Genomic DNA, 13047 nt, shown 5'->3' with positions numbered 1-13047 from the left:
AGTATCTTCTGCTATGTGCTGCAACATTTGAAAACAGTCTTAGACATGGGTACTGAATTAAAATGGATACACTATTACCTCATGGATTTGCCCAGCTTCTTTCAGCCATTTTTGCTTGAGAGTTATTCATTGGGCTCCAGTAAATTTGGCTGTAATTTAATATTCCATGTAACTGTGTAAATATTTCAGACTCAGTATTTTATTTCCAGTTAAATATATCCTGCTATGTACAGCTCAGGGATTACTAATGGCACATACGCAGCTCTACAACATCAGGTTCACAGGAAATGAGAGAACAAATATCACCTATATTACTCACAAAAAGTTAATTAACTAATCATCCTTAGCTGCTTCATTGCTTATAATACAATTCTGACTCAATATCAGAGACCTTACCCATTTTTACAGGAATCAAGTGTCACTACTACTGCATGTTGCCTCTATATCCAACACCTGTTACAAGTTCTCTAGCCTTAACCTTACAACAGGTCTCTGCCCTTTCTTCAAACAGTGACAAGGAAAGAGTGGGCCCCTTCAGGTTGTTTATATGTTTCTATCAATTTGGCAACCTTCATTTACACAACGCTGGTTGTTGGGGGGTTTTTTTTTGGTCATTTGTGAGACATTCTCGTGATAAGATAACAGCAATAAGGTGGGAACAGAAATTTCAATCCCCTTCAATTTGTACTACATAAAATAATTAGTACGCTATTCCTGTAATACCAATTATTTCAGGTAGTACTAGAAACAGAAATCATACTAAATGTCTTAGTGACTATTATATGCCTAAAAATTACAAGAAACATCTGTTAGAATTTGGTCTTTGAAAGCATTTTAAAATTTTATTAAGTAAAAAAAAACAACTATGAACTGATTACTAGAAGCAGAAAATGTGTTGCAAATGGAAGACATATATCATTTAGCTTAATTGGCCAATGTTACTGTCCTCTAGTATAGGACCTTACTCATCGTTACTCTGCAGAGAGGAAAGGTACAGAAAATAATGCAAGTGTCTTTCCTCCTCCTTCTCTACTCCCTGCTTTCCCCAAAGCAAGGAATAGCTCCCGCTTGCTTAAAAAAAAAAATCAGTTCTTCATGTTGCATGTGGGCTTGTCTATTGAAGAGACAACCGTATCATTCAGGGACTTAGTGGTAATTTACAATTACGGATAATCTGATACTGAATTTGTATCTAGAGTTTATATGTAATCTGGCATGCATACCAAGAAAGTTGATAAGACTCCTGTAAAGATAATGTAGACTCTCAACTTACCAACTCCCAAAGGCACAAAATGTATTTTTTTAAAATAAGGTACTTGCACCAAAAGATTACAACTTCCGTAATGCACCTTTGCACCCTTCAGTATTAGCTTCCATTCCAGATTTCTCTCCCCACGTCTCTCCCATATTGTTTTATAAATACCATTTGTTTTCGGATGGCAAGAGACCGAAGACCAAATTTGCACATGTATTCAGGTGCCTAAAGACACAGATATACATCTAGTGGGATTCACAAAACAGCCTAAGTTAGGCGCCTAACTCCAATTGACTTCATGTATGAAATTCACTATAAAAGCCAATTAGTAATAGTGATGTTACCTAAATTAAAGTTATCTCAGCAGTGTACTTTTTAAAAGATAACGTGTGAAATCCTGATCTGAACATATAAATTCCTTCTTGCAGAAAGTAACTTTTTTTTCTTATATGTCAGTTAGATTTGGTTGAATAACTTCCAACTATTTAAATACCAATAAGGGTTGACTGGTAGCACCATAAACCTCACTAAAAGTAGTTGAATTACTCTCTCATCCATTCCCAATCTATACTTTGTCAGAATTTTTCAGACCTCTTCAGCCTTTCAGTATTTCCAGCTGTCAACTAAACTGCTGTGGTTTTCAGCTTTTACAGCAGAACACTCTTACATAACAGTCAAGGTAACCAAACAATATACAGACTATGCTCGCTTACAAAAACCACAAGATAAGCATGATACTACTAAGGATCACTGACTAGTAAGTTACCCTACAGAATGACCTAAATCCAACAATCTTAAGAATTTCTCTTAATCTTAATTATGACAGACTTCAGATAAAATAAATAAGATTAAATAGTTTAAAAGATTAATATCTATACCATTTACTCTGAAAAGCTAGATTTAATTCCTGACATGTACATCCAAAGTCCAGAGCATATTTTATTACCTATAACTGCAAATGATTCAAAACTTAAGCATGTTAACCATATGAACTTTGAATATTTTTACCCAATATTACTATGATTTATTATAGTATTAGACAACACAAAGTGCAATGAGTTCCAGTCTCTTGACATGCGCATACTTCATTGATATTAATTAAAATTACACATTACAAGGATTCAAATACCATGGACATTGATACACATAATTGGTATAATTACCAACTCTAAAGTATTAAAGTTGTAGGTTTTTATGAAAATACCAGTGGTAAATGACTTGAAGAGAAATACTCAATCCATGAAACCGCTAAGGATGTTTCTGGATTGTTCTGAAGTGGGGTTCCTGAGTGTTTTGTTACAGCTGAAGTGTGACTGGGAAGCTTAATTACTACAATGAACATATATTTTAACCATGTGTAAGAAACATTTTTCCTTCTCATTTGAATGCAGACTTAAAGAACAGAAGAATGGCCATACTGGATCAGGCCAAAGGTCCATCTAGCTCGGTAGCCTGTCTTCCGATAGTGGCCAATGCCAAGTGCCCCAGAGGGAATGAAGTTTCAACAATTGCACTTTAGTCTCAGGTTAAGTAATATTCTGATGTATAAACATGTCAATATCATTAAGTCAGTGAAATCTTTCCCTTTAAACTTTTCATTTTAAACTGAATTAAACTGTAGTTTCTCAGGTTTATTCTTCCCCATTAAATTTACCACTAAGGGGGATTTTGTTCTTATTTATGTTGGTGTAAATTGGAATAATATTGAGGTTAACTACTATACCACTTATAATCCTGAAGTACATGGCATGCATCAATTGCATAATTTTTGCTGTTCTACAAATTTAAAAAAGTATGAAATTGCAATTCTGTGGTTCTTTGAATAGTTAAAAGTTCTATTTCCCAACTTACTTTAAATGTTTGCTCTTGTGAAAGTAAGGAGCTACAGCAAAACCAGCTTCCCCACCCAACTCAACCAACATATCTCAATCCTGTCATGTAAATGGCCACCAATGCATCATTGTGTAATGGTTACCAATAAGACCAAAGTTTAAATTCAAAGTTGCTAGTAATGAAACAATAGCACATTAAATAACTGAGCCACTTAGTCACACATTTGCTTGAGGTCTTTTCTTTTTAAGACAGATATTCTAGGATCCCCATTTTATGGGCATTTAATTCTGAATTCTCCAATCCAATTGTAGTACCCTACAGCAGAGAACCAGATGTAATTCCCAGAAGAGCTTGTCATCAATGCACTTTGAGCTGGCCAGATGGCCCCTTTCATCATTTGCTGGAGACAGTCTGAGTTTGCCTCCACAATGTTCTCAAAATGCTAAGCCAGGAAGCAAGAAATGGTACTGTCCCTATACTAACACACAGGTCAACCCACCACAAGTGCAGTTCTCCCCCTAACCAGAGATTTCTCTCTATTCTCTACATTAGTGTATTTTCCTCTTTTCTTTTTCTGTCAGATGTTTATGACTGAACAACTATTGAAAAGAATCAGCCCCTCCTCCCTGAAAAAAAATTAAAATAAAAAAAAAACAAAAAACCACACATACACACACACAAAATTGGCTTAAAAATCACAAGATTTCTAAAAAAAATTGTAAGGTTTAGATTTGTCCTTTTGTTTTACTTGCCATTTGGTTTTAGAACATTTACAGTACACTTGAGTCAAGTTTTTCAGGCTTTTCTCTGCAACCATAAGGGCTAGAAACTGATGTTTTTAAATGAAAGCTGAGAGTCTCACAATCACATGACTCCAGGAGCCAGGGCTTTACTAAAACCACCAAATACTACAAGTCTTGCAATAAAACTACGAGAAGTTGATAACATTGTTCATGCCTCAAAGACCACACTTGGAATACTTCTAAGTATAATGCTTTCCCTATTGATGCATAAAGGAGCAGTAGCATGGATGAGACTTACACCAGTGCCAGTTTCACTCTGCTTTTGTTAACTGAGCACAGGAATGGGCATCATTAGACCAGGATTCTATGCTCAGCTCAGCTACTGTTTCCATTGCAAACTGTATGTTTCCCATTTGATAGCATGTATGGGAGCAGTGTTACCAATCTATCAGAGCACCTCTCTCCCTGTGACATACTTTCAAAGTTGCAGTCCACAGAGATACCTGAGCTGGAGCACCATTGGTACAAGTGAGAAGGCACTATGGGCAGTGTGCTCTCTGTTAGAGCCCTGTTCCTTTGGAATTCACTTCCTCCCTTAGTCCATAAAAGTTTGATAATCTTTAGTGTGTCACACGGCCATTCTTTTCTCTATCTCCCATAAGAAGATGGGTGGTGAGTAGGGCTGGGTAGCAGTGAAGTGGAACTCGGGGGGAAAAGGGGAGGAATTTTTGGGGAGGTTAATTAAATTTATATTTTCACGTTATTTGATTTGATCACGGTACAATTGATGGGTCTGTTTATTTATTAATGCCTTTTTTAAAGATTGCCCAGGGTGCAAAGATTTTTGGATGGGTGAAGAGGAGCAAAAACTCAAATGCCTTCTACTGCTATAAGTTATTCACTTAAGTCAAGATGTAGAGCTCTATGCCATAGCGTTATAAGTGCTGAGTGAGTTATTTTGTTTTAAAATCTAAGCAATTACATCCAAGCCATTTCCCATCCCCCCATGTTTAAAGAACGATAAGGTTATGAAGTCAAGCACTCAAAGAATTAGGAAATACCAAAATAAAAGTTGCCCATGCAAACTTAATTTAGCCCCTTTATATATGTATAAGCTAGTTTTTAATAACATCATATACTTCATTCTGCTTTATTCATTGCACAGAATGAAGTATTCCACTGAGGCTAAGGCACTAATTTATGGCCAGAACCCCTTGTACTGAGGAACCTCACCATCAATATAATTTAATGGGAGCTGAAGGTACTGATCTGACCATTAAGTAGGATGAAGCCTAGTTAACTATTGCTGCTCAGTATGTCCATGAACATTTGACTCAACTTCTGCTTAAAATGGAAGCCTATAAATTACTTACTTTAATTTAGTGAAATATTTAATTACATATTTCATTCAGTCCTTACAGAAGGCTAGAAGTGGGATATTAAAGTTTAACATTACTCCTTCAGCTAGGGTGACCAGACAGCAAGTGTGAAAAATCAGGATGGGGGTGGGGGGTAATAGGAGCCTATATAAGAAAAAGACTCAAGAATCAGGACATCTGGTCACCCTACCTTCAGCACAAGGTTTTGGAGCTTGAGATAAATTATTAGATTCTTTAATGCTAAGCTTTACAACACAAGAAATTATTTCATAAATTTTGGCTTACTACCTTTTTTTCTAATTTATCTATTCACCAGCATTTATTTTGTATTACCAGTCACCCATTTGAAATACAAGATCTTTATTTTTTTAAGCCGTCATACACTACTGGATAAGCATTTTACTCTGACAGAGGCATTTGTCAACATGAGACAGACAATCCCTATTCTTTACCATACATAGCAGTTGAATAACTAGGAAGCCCAATATTAGAATCTCTAGTATCAATAAGAACATTTGAAATTTGACATCTCACTGAGGTAACTCTGGTAATTTTAAAGCTATTGAACTATTTTTGTAAGAACCCTGCTACAACTGGGAACAACTGGGTGCGTAATTTTAAAAAGAACTTGGTAGGAAGTACTCAAGGTTTTTAAATAGTAACTATGTTGCTAAATGAAAGTCACTGAGCTCATGTTACACTCAAGCTGATATAATTGAAAAGAACCAAATGAATCCGAAAGGCAACCCAATGCTATTTCAGATTTAAAGCAATTGAGAAGTTGGTGGGTTTAAGAATAATACCATCTCATTTAGTTCTAAGTATAATAAATGTTTAGGCTAAAAAAATTGTAGCAATAAATTACACACACTGAAGAGAATGAACAGAGATACATATACATTTAACTAAATAACCAACCATGAAAGAAGAAGAAATGCACACAACTCTTTGGGATGCTGTATGATGGATGGTGCCACCTCGATCATTTATTTTAGACATGACACATTGCTATACTACACCAATAGCCAATAATTTCTAGAGATTTACAGAAAAACTGAGCCATAAATATCAGACACTAATCCCTGTTCCCATCTTCACTGGCAGAAAGTCATTCATGACAATATATTTCCCATGTCATACTACTGCTCTTCTAGTCACTTAACTGCCATGGTATGAAGAGATTTGCAATCGCCTACACATATAAATACCAGAATTTGGATAATACTGAAGCACTGAGCCCTGGCAACCCCCACAGGGTAGAAGCTGTGAACGGAGCTGAGGGACTGAAGCCCTGAGCCTCGGCACTCCCCCAGTTCTAAAGCCCTGAGCCCTAGTGCTATTGAGGGTCAGAAGCCCTGAGCCGACCTCCCCATGCCTGGAGCCCTGATCCCCTGCAGCCCAAACCCTCCCTGGCTGAAGCCCTGAGGCCTTACAGTACTTGCTGTTTTGTTTTTGTCTCCACTGCTGCCTGAATGATTACTTTCAGTTCCACATGGTGTCTGGTTGACTGATAAATCCATCACTCTGAGGTTCTACTATATAAAAAATCTTTGTCTCTTTAGGACAACAAAACTTTATACAAAACAATGTAAACAAGGAATAATTCATTAGCATCAAAACAAAATGAATACTAATTTGGAACAAGCTCACCTCATATGGTATATGAGAAACATCATTGAAATTCCTAACATGACAATGACAGTGTACCAATTTGAGGCAAGTATGTATTTTTATATATCACACACAGGTGGAATTATATACAGTGTATGTCAGAAACCTAATATTTTTTTAAAAGACCATTTAGAGAGTCACTTATTCAGCACATACTGCTAATCTGCTGACAACCTTATTATTTTATCTGGGAACTCTCTGCAAGAGACTGCCTTGCCTCCAGGGTGATTGCATGACATTTGATCAACTTTCTGATGAAGAGTTATCCTAGTGTAAAGCTCTACCAGAAGTTTGGCAGGAAATGACCACTCACTCACTCTCTCCTAACTTAAGTTTTAAGTGTGCCAAAATTTGCCAGGATATTCAATTTACTGCTTTACGATGTGGTCAAACTGAAATGTCTGAGCATTTTAGACATATTATAGAGCTATCATATGATACAGGTCATACAGAAAGTTGACTTTGTATTGAATCAAATTAAAAAAGCATGACGGTATGGTATGCAAGTATTTCCATTCTGCTCTAATCTTTCTGTATATTCGTACGTGAATCATAAAAATGATCAATGGTTAAACCTACTTTTCCTACTAATTGAATACATGCAGCCCTGTTGCATGGTGGGGTTAAAATACTATTTTACATTACTATATGACACACCCACTTTTCTTTCTCCAGGAACTAGGAGAGGAACTAAGGGTGTTAAAGGAAAAGTTCTCAAAGCCAATTAAAAGGAAGGATAGACAAGTGGTTAGAGAACTAGCCTAGGACTTGGGATTTGGGAGATCTAGGCTCAAGTCATAGAATCGTAGGACTGGAAAGGACCTTGAGAGGTTAACTAGTCCAGTTCCCTGCACTCATGGCAGGACTAAATAAAAACTAGACCATTCATGACAGGTGTTTATCTAATCTGTTCTTAAAATCTCCAATGATGGAGATTCCACAATCTCCCTAGGTAATTTGTTCCAGTGCTTAACTACCCTGACAGTAAGAAAGTTTTTTCTAATGTCCTTCCTAGGCAGTCATTTCCCATTTTGTATGTGTGCAGTTGTGCTCCATAAGTGGAGTAATTTGCTGTTCTCCTTACTGAATTTTATCCTATTTACTTCAGACCATTTCTCCTGTTTGCCCAAATCATTTTGAATTTTAATCCTATCCTCCAAAGCACATGGTTTCATCCAAAAACTTTATAAGTATGCTCTCTATGCCATTATCTAAATCACTGAAGACGATATTGAACAGAACTGGACCCAGGACCAATCCTTTTGGGACTCCACTCAATATGCCCTTCCAGCTTGACTATGAACCACTGATAACTGGTTGGAAAACTGTTCCAGAGAGTACACCTCTACCTCGATATAATGCTGTCCTCGGGAGCCAAAAAAAAAAAAATCTTACCACGTTATAGGTGAAACCATGTTACATTGAATTTGCTGTGGTCCACCAGAGTGCGCAGCCCTACCCCCCCCCCCCCCCGGGAGCACTGCTTTACTGCGTTATATCTGAATTTGTGTTATATCGAGGGAGAGGTATATAATGCACCCACCGTACAGTAGCTCCATCTAGGTTGTATTTCCCTAGTTTGCCTATGAGAGGTTCATGCTAGACCAGCGTTGCTCAAATGTGGCCGCCAGGGGCCTTTTTCTGCGACCACAGCCTCCTGGACTGTTATTGGGGGAGAGGGGGGGACAAAGTAGCAGTCCCTCCCTGTTGCTCCTGGATGCACCACCTTGGTGTTGATTGCTGCTGCTGCCAGCAGTGGTTGGGCCCTACTCGCCCTGTGGAGGCACCTGGGGCACAATGCTGGAGGACCAGGCAACCACTGAGTTCCCCACCTTCCCAGGGGTGGTGGGGTTCAGGCTTTGAGCTTCAGCCATGGGGTGGCAAGGCAGTGGGGCAGGAGGCTCTGGCCACAGGGCTTTGGGCTCCAGCTCCCCCACCCCATCTCCCCCAGCCTCCCCATCCAGGGCTTAATTTTACTCAGCCCTGTCAAGCCTTGGGACAATCTGCTGTGAAAAGTGATATTAACAAACATACAAATATCACTTTTCACAGCAGACTTACTAGCTAGCAATTAATAAATTACAACAATTTGGACGTGTATGTGCATATTTAACTGTTTTTCCTAAAGGGAATTAAGTGTGAGTGGCCACCAGCAAAAGTTGTTAGCTGCACTCTGAGGCCACCAAAAATTGTGTCTTGAGAACCGTGTTAGACAGTATCAAAAGCCATACTAAAGTCAAGATGCATCACACATCTGTTGCTTCCCCCCTCCACTCGGCACCCATATGGCTTGTAACTCTGTCAAAGAAAGCTATTAAGTTGGTTTGATATGATTTGTTTTTGAAAAGTCCACGCTGAATGTTACTTATCACTTTAAGAACATAAGAATGGCCAGACTGGGTCAGACCAAAGGTCCATCTAGCCCAATATCCTGTCTTCCGACAGCGGCCAATGCCAAGTGCCCCAGAAGGAATTAACAGAACAGGTAATCATTTAGTGATCTATTCCTTGTTGTTCATTTCCATATCTTTTCTGTGTTTGCAAACTGATCGCTTGATTATTTACTCCATTTTTGGGTAACAAAGTTAAGCTGACTGGTGTGGAAGTCCCTGGGTTCTCTATATTTCCCTTTTTTATAGATGGGTACCATATTTGCTCTCTTCCAGTCCTCTGGAACCTCTCTTGTCTTCCATGAGTTTTTGAAGATAATCGCTAATGGCTCAGATACATCCTGGAACTCTCAAGGAGCTGACTGAGGAGGTATTTCATCAGGCCCAGGTGACATGAAGACATCTAAATTGTCAAAGTAATTTTAAACTTGTTCTTTCCCAATTTTATCCTCAGACCCTACCTCATTTTCACTGGCGTTCACTATGTTAGAGGTCCCAGTCGTTACTAACCTTGTTGGTGAAAACAGATTTCCTGAGAGACTTTGGACAAGGCACTTAGCCACTCTGTGCCTTAGTTCCCTATATGTAAAATGGGTCTAACACTACTGCCCTATCACACAGCAGTGTTTGAGAATAAATACATTAAAGACTGACATGCTCAGGTATCACAGATACTAATGGGTGCCATATAAGTACGTCTTTCATTTCATGGCTGACTACCACCACCCAGGCACGCCTGCTACTTTTGTGACTTGTGCTTAGTACTCAGACAAGTTGGACAACATACCTTGCACAACAGTTTGCTAGCTTACTATCTGACCTCCCTCAGGTTTCAGATTGTCAGAATTTACTTTGCTGAAGACTGACTAATCACACACAATTTAAAATTACTCTTAGCTATATTTTAAAATCAATCTAGACTAAAATAGGGATTTGGAGACTTGTGAATAATTACAGTAAGGCAGAGTTTACAAACATCTTAGCTCCTTGCACTGCATAAAGTCACTCAAGAAGTATGCCAATATTTTGAAACCCAGCAGCTAAATCATCGTCCACAAAATCATCAGGCCAAATAAATCCTCAAATATTTTAGAAGCATCTTGCTATCATAAGCACAAGAGTTTAATCCCGAATTAAGTTTCATTTTGCAATGGACATGAAGAACATTGCAGCATATTCTCGTATCGATTGCAAGCTATCGATACGAGAATCTTCCAAATTGAAAAAGCTGGGTTGTTACACACTTTTTCCTCATCACCTTTACAAAAAAATTGTTTTTTTTAAATTAAAATTAAAATAAATAAATAAAGGGTTCCCACCAACTCAATCAATTCTACAAAATCCAAGGACATTTGTATTCAGTAAGTATCCTAGAATTTAAGCTAGTCAATTTCTGTCCCCACCCACTGTCCCCTTTCCCCTACTGGAATTGAACAAAGGTGCCAAGCACTACAAAGCTAAATAGCCCAAGGAAAGATTTGCTGCATGCCATATTTACCTTAGTAACACCTGTTAACTACCGAGTTCTTGGAAGCTTATTAAGGGCTCTATCCTTTTCTCACTGAAGTTAATAACAGAACTCTCATTCAAATGAGAAAAGCCTGAGTCCTAAAATTATGGGAAGCAATGAGTTATATTGCAAGAACAAACATGTCTATTTCATGGGAAAATACTGTCATCTATAAACATAACAATTACTCTGAGTGTAATCCAACATCTAGTGGTCTGAATACATTGTACTTAGTTCCTGTTTCTCTCCCCACTCTGAAGTGTAACATTCAGTAACAAATCTTTGAATTGGAGAAAAGTGTGGTCCTTCAAAAATGCAATACTCATACCCCACAGCAACTCATCTGAATGCCACAAATTACTAGTCTAATCCTTGAAATTTTTTTTAAACTACTGATTTCAAAATTTAAACAAATAAATCAAGAAATATTTTTAAATCTATTTTAGCACCTTCTGGTTATTATAGTACACAATTCACCTACAGAGTTTATTCTAAAACTAAATTGTAACAGAACAGTTTCTGCTTCACATCTTTAAACACTAAATATTAATTAGCAACCCAGTATACTGGTAGGTATAAAAATACTAATTTTAAATTACAAAGTAAGGTTCTCTACAGGATATATTTGCACTAATTATATCAGACCTAACCTAATAACTTTAACAAAGCTACGACCATTCTGAGCTACACTTCTTCAAAACTGCTCTGTTGCTAGCTGTTTTAAGCAAGAATTTTCTAGTCAAACATTTTAAAAAACTCTGACTGGTAAAACATATTAGCTAACTTTAAAAATATTAGGTGGAAAAACTTACTTGACAGTAACTCGACTGGACAAATCCTGAAGATCACCAGGATGAAAAAGCTGAGCTTCTTTCAATCCAATATTTTCACAAGCTTTCAGAAAAACATTTATATTATCCTGTGAAGAAAAGTGGAAAGTGATTGCTTAATTAAGCAGCACTGAGCAGGTATTGCAAGTTGATTAGTATGAACGTCTAAGTTTCAAAGTCCAGCTCATGGAAAGAAAAAAAAAAGCAATCTTCCAGATCATAAATACTAGCAATATTTCATATACGTGGCTGGGCTAGTTGCGATCTTTGTGACTGACACACACGTTAAAGATTACCTGGTATAAAGCAAGTGGCTAGCCAGTAGGCAGTAATCTGCACTTTGATGTCAGTTCTGCTCTACAAACAAACGCCCTCTTTCTAGCTTTGCACGACAAGCCTCACCTCTCGCCTTTAAAAATAACTCCAGCTACTGACATTCACCCACCCAGAAACTGTTGGCAATGGAGGAATAAGAGGAGGAACATTCTGTTTCTATGATTACAGATTACAGAATGATTGTGGAATACGGCACCTGGAATCTGGGTTTGGTTGCTGAGCAGGCTCTTGAGAGAGAGAGAGAGAGAAACCAAACTGCATGATCAAGGAAGCAGCAAAAATATTTTTTTATAGTATGGGACTATAAAATATAGGAGTGGTACAGTATTCATTCATTGCACCTGCTACAGACAACTGCCTAGTAAAGACAGGGTAACCAATATAATACTGTAAAGATTGCACAATTCATTAATTCACTTTCTACTTCATAATCAACAAGCAATTTACAAGAAATTCCTTCTCATTAATATTGAACACTATTATATAAAACAGAAGAATTTCTCTTTGCACACACTTCACAACTCAACATGGGAAAAAGGGTTACAGGAGAGGGGAGGCTAATGTTACTTAATTCATAAGCTAATGTAGCTATGTCATTCAAAGTTTCTGTACTTAAAGTACTAGGTCAGACTTTGCACAGTCTGTAAAACAGCCATTTCATCAACTCAGTACCATCTTAAAACAGCCTTTCCCCCTTTTTGTTCTCCCTGGAGGCAAGAGCTCAATAATTTACATTCTAAAAGCTCCCCCCCACACCCCACTTTAAAAAAAAGTGTCAGTAGAATCTAATACAAAGCAGTTTAATAAGTGAACTACAGTTTTTGTAGGTCTTTAGACTCTAGTATGTCTTAGCATATTTATTAATGGATAAATTCAAGCTTCATTTCAGGAAAATGCTTGTATAACATTTAACATGTAGACAGTGTTGTATTATACCATATGTCATAGACCCCAATCTTCACTGGACATGGAGGCCCATGGAATCGGAAGCATAATGCCTCCAAGTGTAGGCTGTTCCCCTATTGCAGAAGGGAGAGGGTGGAATCAGGGGAAAGAGCGGCACACTGGCATAGGCACAGGAACGAAGGGTGAGGGAGGTG

The 13047-nt window shown here is 37.8% G+C and overlaps 1 protein-coding gene across 8 annotated transcripts in view; it reads right to left on the bottom strand.

Moving 5' to 3' along the window:
* The window catches only part of LMO7 (LIM domain 7), a 187204-nt gene that overhangs the window by 81678 nt on the left and 92479 nt on the right, over window positions 1-13047 (bottom strand). For all 8 annotated transcript variants that reach the window (XM_039544106.1, XM_039544125.1, XM_039544132.1 and 5 more), the window contains exon 5: window positions 11594-11700. In XM_039544106.1, the coding sequence (XP_039400040.1) occupies window positions 11594-11700 (107 nt within the window). The remainder of the gene's footprint in view (window positions 1-11593; window positions 11701-13047) is intronic.

Source organism: Mauremys reevesii, linkage group 1 (assembly GCF_016161935.1).
Source record: "Mauremys reevesii isolate NIE-2019 linkage group 1, ASM1616193v1, whole genome shotgun sequence".
NCBI classification, from domain to species: domain Eukaryota; kingdom Metazoa; phylum Chordata; order Testudines; family Geoemydidae; genus Mauremys; species Mauremys reevesii.
Note: the sequence above shows the minus strand (reverse complement) of the source record. Positions and strands in the feature narration are given on the sequence as shown.